The 10,038-nt window shown below is 51.5% G+C and overlaps 1 protein-coding gene across 1 annotated transcript; it reads right to left on the reverse strand.

The window, feature by feature from the left end:
* Nucleotides 1-242: 242 nt before the first annotated feature.
* Nucleotides 243-9,777, reverse strand: ZNF74 (zinc finger protein 74). Its single transcript, XM_075534489.1, is given in 5 exon segments — nt 243-3,564; nt 4,946-5,041; nt 5,542-5,680; nt 8,157-8,242; nt 8,830-9,777. Coding segments are annotated over 5 exon segments (1,944 nt in total). The 5' UTR covers nt 8,867-9,777; the 3' UTR covers nt 243-1,978.
* Between the last annotated feature and the right edge of the window lie 261 nt (nt 9,778-10,038).

Here is a 10,038-nt window from a genome sequence, read left to right on the forward strand (position 1 = left end):
AACCATGCTATCCAGTTTGTTATGGTCCACAGTTTAATGCCTTTGCCTAATACTGATTCCAGGTTAACAGAGTCTTCCTATCTCTGCCAGGAGTACAGGGCATGCATAGGCAGGCCTGGAGTGTGTGTGTGTGTGTTGAATTTTTTGCTCTAGATTAGTTGAGTGTTTTTAGAACAGTACATGTTTTATATTCAGCAATTTAGACAGATTTTGCTTCAATTCATCCACCGAAATCCCTTTAATATACCATTACTAATCCCACATATTCCATGTTTCCTGTATCCTCTTCCTTTCCTAACCCTCTGAAGTTGGTCCTTGTGTAAATTCTGCCATTTTGATCTTAAACAGTTGGTTATTCTAACAAGGGAGTTTAGTTCCAGGCCTGAAGGGTAACTGAGGCCATAGTCTTGGGGTCCCACCGATCTCTAAGTGAGCTTGGTCTCTTATAATTTTGAGTTCTGTGCAGGAACTTCTCATTCTTTTTCTAATCTTTTTCAGAATAGTTGAAAGTAGTGGTTAAGCACCATCTAGTTCTTCTGGTTTCAGGCTTGCGGAGACTGGTGTGGCATGGTCCATTAGTCCACTGGAACAGTTGTTTCCAAGCACCTTCTAGTTCTCATGGCCCTTTTTCCTCTGGACACGGAGAGGCCCACAAATGCATATGAGATGGCTGCTCACAGCTTTTAAGACTCCCGTTGCTACTCACTCAAGTATGACTCTCTTTGTGAACGATGTTATGCCAAATGACTTTGGTGTCTCCTGAGATTATGTCCCGATTCTGCATCTGGGTTTGGTGTAGCATGTGATGTAGGGTGGCCTCAGAGCCATCTCCCTGGAGCTGACAGTCATCCCCTCTCAAGCCTTCTCTGTGGAGTGGTTCCTCAATTGCCATTAGACAGAAGCTGCCAAAGGAGGCAGGCACATCGACTCTGATATGGTACCCACCTTCCCTGGGTGCACAGGGATCTGACTTGAGCTCCCAATTTTCCACTACTAAGAGTAAAGAATGGTGACTGTACCTTGGATTCACAGGAACAAATGTCTTGGAAGAAGCATAGTTGGAAGGTTCCTTAAGAGAGGATGGTGAGACGTCATCTCATGTACTTTGGACATGTTATCAAGAGAACCAGTTGCTGGTAAAGGACTTCATGCATGGTAGCGAGTCAGAGAGAACAAGGAAGAAGTCTCACTGAGATGGATCAACCCAGTGATTGCAAAGATGAGCTTAAACACAGCAATTGTGAGGAGGATGGACCAGGCAATGTTTTGTTCTGTTGTACGTGGAGCGGTTATGCGTCAGAACTGACTCGATAGGACCTAAGAATGGTAGCACTAAGGGCAAGGTACTTTGTAGGTGTGTCTGGACCTGGCTACCCTGAGGCTGTGTCGGGCTCCAGTGGCCACTGTGGAGCTCATCTCCCCACTGCTGACAGGAAGCGATGACTTGACCGTAGGGCTAGTTGGATGAAGTGAATTCAGGAAAGTAACTTTCCCCCACACATCGGCCATCCAATATGGTCTCCCCTCCTGGAATAAGGCAATGTTGGCGTGTCACGGTGAAGAAAGTAACGTTGTTTAGAACTAGCACTGCTTTCTCTTTTATTTCGAACACAACCACTTACAGTAGACAGTGCTTGATGACTGGACGCCAGGTGGCTGTCCAAGGACCCATCGGCAGATGTTTGATCATCAGGAAGGGCCGATTACACTTGCCAATGAGTTCCCACCCATCCGGAAAGGAGGGTGTCACATAACCCCAAGTGGTCCTCCACGCTCTCTTCTTGGGATCCCTCCTCTTCCTTTACGAGGAGGAGAATGGCTCTCACTCCAGAGGAGTCCCTGCCTGTGGACACTGACCAGGGAATAGGGGCGGTCTCACTCAGAGCGGAAGCACAGCTGCCCTCACCTTGGGCAGGGGCAAGTGGCAGACTGGCTGTGGTGATCGGAAAGTGATGACTGGGAGAAATCTCACCAACTTCTAGGTTTGCCCCACTAGGGGCAACGTTCTGCTGGGCAAGGGCTGCACTGCACACAGCAGCTCAGCCACCTCCCCTGCATCAATAGTGCCACCGTCACGCAGACCCTGGCCAGCTGTGTCCAGCAGGCTGCCGGCTCCATCATACGTGCTCAGCAAACGCTGGTTGAACTGGACAGCCAAGGGCTTCTCTGGGTTGTGCCCTCTCTGGTGCTCGGCGAGGTGGGTACTCCAGCTGAGCATTTCTCCGTACGTGTCAACCTTCAGCGACTTCTCCCCAGAGTGGGTCTTGCGGTGTTTGATCAGGCAGTGGTTTTGGCTGAAGGCCTTGCCACACTCCGCGCACTTGTAGGGCCTCTGGCCGGTGTGGACCCTCTGGTGCACGATGAGAGACGAGTGGCAGCTGAAGGCCTTCCAGCACTGGCTGCAGTCAAAGGGTTTCTCACCGGTGTGGACCCGCTGGTGCACCATGAGGTAAGAGTGGGAGCCGAAGGCCTTGCCGCACTCACTGCACTTGAAGGGCTTGTCACCGCTGTGAATGCGCTGGTGCACGAGGAGGTACGCGTGGCAGCTGAAGCCTTTGCCGCAGGCCCCACACTTGTAGGGCTTCTCGCCCGTGTGGCCCCGCTGGTGCAGGGTTAGGCGCGAGCGGCTGCTGAAGGCTTTGCTGCAGTCGCTGCACTTGAAGGGCTTCTCGCCGCTGTGGATCGTCTGGTGCACCGTGAGCGACGAGTGGCACGCGAAGGCCTTCCCACAGGCCCCACACTTGTAGGGCTTCTCGCCCGTGTGGACGCGGAGGTGCCGCGTGAGGTGGGTCCGCTGGTTGAAGGCTTTGCCACACTCGCTGCACCCGTAGGGTTTCTCGCCCGTGTGGATGCGCCGGTGCATGCGGAGCAGGGAGCTGCAGCTGAACGCCTTGCTGCACTCGGTGCACTTGTAGGGCCGCTCGCCCGTGTGGCCCCGCTGGTGCACATGGAGAGAGGAGCCTCAGCTGAACGCCTTGCCGCACACACCGCAGAAAAAGGGCTTCTCGCCCGTGTGGGTCCGCTGGTGCTCCACAAGGTTGGCGCTCCAGGCGAAGGCTTTGCCGCACTCCGGGCACTTGTGAGCCTTCTCGCGGGCATGCCATCGCCTGTGCAGGGCCAGCGAAGAGCCCTGCCCAAAGGTCTTACCACACTCGCTGCACGCAAAAAGACCCTCAGCCTGGTCCGCTCCCTGGGACCTGCCCATCTGGGAGCACTTCCCATGGTCGATGAATTGGAAGCCTACTCTCTCTCCACATGGTCTCTGCTGCTGGGTGACAGTCTTATCCCTGGGCTGGAAGTCTGTCCCGTGTCTGTCATGGGAGCTGGCCAGTGTGGGGATATTGTGCTGCATGAGGGTTGACCTGAGAGGAGGCCCTCCCTCGGACTGGCCAAGCGGCCAGCCCTTCGCTGGCTTCCCAGAGGCCCCCTTGCTTCCTGGCTGAGAATCCACCTGGTGCTCTGCCCGGCCCCAGGCATCGCCCCAGCTGGGGTTGTGAAGACAGAGTCCCTTCCTTAGTCTTCCTCTTTTCTTCTCCTCGCTGGTGGTAGTTGGAAGCCCCGACTCTGTTAAAAAAAAAAGTGGGGGGAATGTGTTTCTAGAATCAGATGAAAAAGGGAAGCTGGGATTCAGACCCAAAATCCAGCCAGATGTGCAGAGCCAAGAGAGTGGGAGATCTGGAACGGTAGAGGCAGAGGGCCAATGGTCAGCCATAGCCTGGATGGAATGTGGGAGTCGACATCAAGGGGGACAGGGGAGGGTCACTGCAGAAGCATCAGAAAGAGAAGCAAAATAGAAGTTTGCTGGGCAGGGTGTGCCGGCCAAGAGTCAGCACAGAAATGATGGCAAGCCGACGGTGTCTCTAAAATCATGCCAGGCCCTGAGCACCCACGACTTCCCCAAAGCCGGAGATTTTCAAACTCCCCTGGTGCCAAAAGGGACAGGGAACTTCCCAGCCCTTGCCTTCCGCGTCTCCTATTGAAAACTTGAAGCCATGAGCACTTTCTCTAGCTCTAGCTGTGAGTGTTTTACATGGTTATAAACAACCCTTGGTAGATGTGGTGGACTTGGCCTGGAAGGTGTCATGCTGCGGGAAGTTCATCCCTCCCAGAAGGACAAACCGTGTCTGGTGTCATTTTTAGGAGCTGTCTAGGACCAGCAAAGGCCGACAGGCCAAGGCTGACTGGTGGCTTCTGGAGGCGGGTAGGATATGTCAGGCTGCTCACCATGAGGTTGGCAGTTTGAACCCAGCAGCTGCTCTGAAGGAGAAAATTGAGGCCAGGTGCAACCATAAAGATAGTGTCGGAAACACTACACAGGGCGGCTGTGAGTCAAAATCGACCTGATGACAGTGGATGGGAGGTGCTGGGGTGGGGAGGGAGATACTGTCTCAGGAGGCTCTGAGCTTGTTTCTTTAGAGGGTGGAGGCTTGCCAGTGCACAGTGATGGTGACAGTTCACATGATCAGTTTAACTGCTCTCGGTACACTGTACTCATGAAAGGTGCGGGACTCAAACCTGGATGTTTGCAACCACAACTCAAAGCTCAGTGAACCTTTTGCTTTCTGCATCCCAGGCTGCCTTTTCTGGGGGCCTGGGGACCACCTCTGCAATAAATGTTGGCACTGAAAGGTGGGGGGGGCGGTCTGTCTCCCTGTGGGCTTTACTCCCACGGGTAGTTCCTGGTTTGCTGCAAGAAAAGATGCAAGAAGCTGTCTTTTTCCTCTGGACGAAGACAAGGAGCATGCCTGTGAGGGGCTGTGTCTACCTAGCTCTAGCACTGCTGTGTTCTGGCACATAATGGTCTCCACACGTGTCAAGGGAAAGGAAGGCAGGAGGGAAAGGTCCAGAAGGGGACTGAGGACATGCGTATGGGGCCAGGACTGAATGAGAAGAGGAAGCCAGAGCAGAGGTGAGTGAGGAGGCTTCCCCAGTGTGTGCGCCTCACCTGGGCAGGTAGCTACGTGGACTCCTCTATTGCTGCACCACGGCGCCTCACCTTGTTCCAAGTGGGAGATAGTGTCTGGCTTGCGGACCAGAGGCCCTGTCCATGGGAAGAAAGGGAGCTACATTAGTTGCTGTTTTGTGAGCTAGAGACCCCAGCTCATGCAGCAGGGCCAGTGGGCATTGCAGGAGGGTTCCCAGGGTGGGGGACCCGTGCAATGGAACTACACAGCATTGTGCTGTGAGATCACCACCACCCCCGCCACCCGGGAACAGAAGGCGGAAGTCTCTGGGGCTAATTGTGAGTCAGGGTATCTGACACAGGCCCTAGGCTCTAAGACATCCATTTCCTCATCTGAGAGACTGAGTCCAGATCCCCTCTGTCCTGCAGGGTCAGCCCACCTCCTTCGGGTCCCACTCCCCAAGCCACACGTGGGCCCCCACAGCCATGTCTTCCACATGTTATATGTGACTGGCGCATGCCCAAGGGAATGTTTTGTTCCATTGTCCCCGAGGGCTGCTCTGCATTGGGACCAACTCAAGGCACCTTCCAACAGCAGCAGCAAGGGCAACTCCAAGGCCATGCTCAGGAGCATGGACCCTGGGGGAAGACAACCAGGGAGCCGTTCTGGTAGTTCTCCAGCATCACATCCCAGTACAGGGCTCTCTGGGGCGAGTCGAGCTGGCCCCACTCCTCCTGGGTGAAGTTCACAGCCACGTCCTTGAATGTGACCAATTCCTGAAATGACACAAGAAGCTTGCCCACCTTGCTCCATGCCCTTGCTTTTATGACCACTTGAGAGTGAATGACATAGTTACTAAGGGCTTAATCATGGAAATGATTCCTGGCTCTTCGCTGAAAGGTCAATTGTTCAAATGCATCAGCTGCCTCTCACCAGAAAGAGGTGGCGGTCTGCTTCCAGGATGAATAGCCTCCTGTGCACTAGGATTGACTCAATGGCAGTAGTTTGGATCATGCTGCATATAAAACTCAATTCCTAATGCAGTATGGCTCTAACTGAGAACGATTTGGTGGTAGAGAGATTTGGCATAACAGCAAACCAGAACCCCATGAAGGAGAAGATTTGTCTGCTCCACAGAAGTGGGAATTCACTGTATGACACTTTGACAAACCATTTAGAAACACAGCGGGGGAATGAAATGTGCAAAGGAGCCAAACAGAATTCACTGAAGTCTCACACAGCATACGGAGAAAAACTCGCTGTGGTTAGAAACCCAGAAATGAAAAATAAACTCTGATGTCATTTCATATCTGTTAAAACAACAACCACTGTGATGAGTTGATTTCAACATATAGCAAGCTATAGGACAGAGTAGAACTGCTCCCCAGAGGTTCTAAGGCTGCACATTTATATGGAAGAGCAAACAGCCTCATCTTTCTCCTACAGAGAAGCTGGTGGGATTGAACTGCTGTGTCAATGGGTCTCCTTCACAGGTAACAGCAAGGTGACATGTGTGAAGCTGGAAAATACCAAGTGTTTGCAAGCATGGGGGTGGGGGCGGGAGGCACAGCCTCACACTGCTGGCCAGGTGTCAGGGAGCATGCATTCTGCAAGGCAACATTGCTGTTTGTATGCAGACGAGGCTGGCGAGTCTTAGGGTTACTTCTTTTGGACAGAGCATCAGGAAAAGCCCAGTGGCCGGAAAGGGACATCATGCTTGGTAACGCAGGGGGTCCGTGGAATTGAGAGAAACCATGCGAGGGATTGAAACCGCAGCTACAACGAGAAGCTCAAACATGTGATTGAACTATTGAATTGTATAGTATGTGGTTTATATACCAATGCAACTGTTTAATTAAAAAGAAACCCAAACATGCCAGGGACTGTGAAGATGGCAGAGAACCTCAGGTTGCCAATGATCGAAACTAGTAACAAGTAAAGCTGAGTGTATGCATTCCCTAGGTCTAGAAAATCCATTTCAAGTTCATGCCCAGCCGAGGACGGTGGACAAAACTAGAGCCAAGCTGGATGCCCAACGTTCAGGGATGTCTACACAACTGAATACCATACAGCAAAGAGATGAGCACGTTTGGGGCCAATGACCCCAGCCCTGATTGTACAGTGAGCTACTTGTTGGGCTGAGAACCCACCAACTGTTCCTTAGGGAAGAAATGAGGCTCTCTGCTCCTAAAGGGATTTATAACCTCCGAAACGCCACAGAGCAGTTCTAATCTGTGCTGTGAGTGTCAACGGGCTTAGCAGCGGTGGGTGAGTGAATATGAGAGAGCGAACACAAGGTCGTTGCTCCATCACTAGGTGGTCCTCATCATGTCAGCTGCTCCTGAGGAAGGGAATGAAACAGAAGCCCTTCATCCTTTTCAGGCATGCCTTAGTTTCCAAAAAATTTATTTTATTTATTTTTTTACAAAGACTTGCAGCAAATCTGGCCAGATTTAGATCTTTGCTGATTTGGTCAAGGAGGTCCATAAAAAGTGTTACTCTCTTTTCATTCTCGCCAAAGTTTAAAAAGAGGCAAAACGCCAAAAGGCCATTCCAGGAGGCGAAAGGGCAAGTTGCCAATAAACGTATTAAAACGTTGATTTCAATCTTTTAACATCTTTTAGTTCTTTTTAAAAGATTAGAAAGGAAAACAGGAATGAGAATAAAAGTGAGAGAACATTGTCTCTTTTACCTACTAGAGCAACACAAAAGAGACCCTGGTGAATTTGTGGAGGAGTAGCCTTACAGCGGGCACATGAAAGGCTGTCCCTAGCTGCTTCTGGATATTAATACCGCAGAAACCAAAGTACTTATATGTAATGTTATCACTCAATGCAGGGCACTGCAGCACCGATCTCACCAAAGCCCTGAAACTCATGGTGTTAGTAGGATGGCTGACTAAATTATAGAACACACATCTAGGAAGACAATGGAAAATACTGTGAGCATATACAGATATCACAGCCTGGCTTGCTGAAATGGAAGAGGACTTGAAGCACTTACTGCTAAATATTAAATACTGTAGCCTTCCATACAGATTATGCTTTAATGTAAAAATTTAGAGAGCAGAGACAGAGCACCTCATCTCGACTCTTGGAGTGGAAGTATTTCCCCAGCCCAGAACTTACTGAGGACTGCAGAGCAAGGCTCTGGATGCAGCTCCGAACATGACTGCAGAAGATCCAGGGCAGGGAAGGCATGTATTCACTTTGAAAAACAGGAAATTCAAAAGGAGGAAAGATATCCACTCACCTCAGATCTGGCTTCCAGAAGACCATGACCCAACATCTCTTCTGTATTCTCTGTGAAGGGATGAGTAGCGTTCTGAGAGGACAGAGCTGGGTAGAAAGAAATGAGACAAGGGGTGGACTGTTCTGCACACAGCTATCAGACTCCTGGGTTAAGAAAGACCATCCCACCCCAGACACGAATGGGACTAGAGAGGAGTCAATAACTGTCCCAGGCAGGGTATGGAGACAGGGCAGGGACAAGCCTGATATTTCTAATACAATGTCATAGAGCATCAGAGACAAATTCCATCAGTGTTTTCGGAAATCTGGTGGTGAGGCATTAGGTTGCTACCTGCAAGGTGAAGCAATCATTCCTTGGGAGAAAGTGAGGCAAGCTACTTGTAAAGATTGACAGTGATGGAAATTCTGAGACATAGTTGCACTCTGTCCTATATGGTTACCACAAGTCAGAATTGACCCAGTGGCACTTGGTTTAGTTGGGTCAGTGTCTCAGACACCTCAATGCATGTACTAGAACTACTGTCATTCCCTACCTGCCATAGCCTGCTTGTGAGTTTCTAACCACAAAGAAGCAGGAGACTTGATGCTGCTGGGTACTTCTGGACAATTCACTTGACCTCTCAGAGTGGGCCTCAGAACAGGGAATCCATAGCCTTGACCAAGTCAAGCTGTACCTGTCTGCTCAGGCTGCTTCCAGGTGGGGGCCTCCATGGTACCTTTGAACAATGTCTTGTTAAGGATGGGCAGTTCTCCAAGGACACAGGAGTATGCCCGAGCCTTGTGGGGCTGCACAAGCAAACACACATGCCCCTTCACATCACATGTGCCTACACACACACACACACACACACACACACACACACACACACATGGACCTTCCTTCTCTGTGCCTCAGTGGAGAGGATAGGCGGGCTGAAGAAGAGCAAACACCTACCCACAAGATCAGAGAGGGCCCAAGCACAATCACACGCCTATCCCATCTTCCCCTGTACTGGCACACAAACCCCCTCTTGTGTGCCCTAGCACAGAGAGAGGGCCAAGCAGGCAGGCGTGGCAAACACACGCTGTCTCACACATTCCCACATTGAATCACACTCAGCACACACACACACCACACTCATGTGCACACACACATGCAAACATATACATGTTCTCTCATACATGCACAAACCTTACACACTCTTACACTCACATACACGACACAAATGCGCGCACCCACAACGCAAACCCTCTCACACATTCATGCAAGCAAGCATTCTTCTTAGGAACACGAGTACACACAATTCTCACAACCTTCTCATGCACTCACGCACACACTCACACATCCTCTCGCAAACGCATGCAGCCACACTGTCTAAAACACACACACACTCGTGAATGCGTCCACACACTATCTCACAAACGCACGCATGCACGCACGCACACACATACACACAGACCAAACGGGCATGCGATCACACACTCCTCTGGGAGACCGGCGTTGCAGAGCCCAGGGCCAGACTCAGTCTCCAAGAGTCAGTGGACACGGCCCACGGCCGCCATTCGGGCCCTGGGATGGGCTGAGCCCAGGCGGCAGATGCTTGGACTCCGCAGGCCTTCCACAAAGACCCACAACCACCACAAAGGAGCTGCCAGGAGGCCGCGGCGAACCATGCGCCTGCGCGGAACAGACGTGAACTACAACTCCCGGAGGCCTTCGCAAGGCGCAGGCGTCTGAGTCTAATTCCCAGCGAGTGTCCTGCGCACCCATGTGTGGCACGGTCTTCTGGGAATTGTAGTTCCGGGACATGCGCCTGTTGGGTTTCTCTCACTGGGCAGAGATGGCTAGAGGAGGTAGTTTTCTCTCTCATTGCGAAGGGCAGGTGTAGGACATAATTTATAGA

Source organism: Tenrec ecaudatus, chromosome 16 (genome assembly GCF_050624435.1).
Source record: "Tenrec ecaudatus isolate mTenEca1 chromosome 16, mTenEca1.hap1, whole genome shotgun sequence".
NCBI lineage: Eukaryota > Metazoa > Chordata > Mammalia > Afrosoricida > Tenrecidae > Tenrec > Tenrec ecaudatus.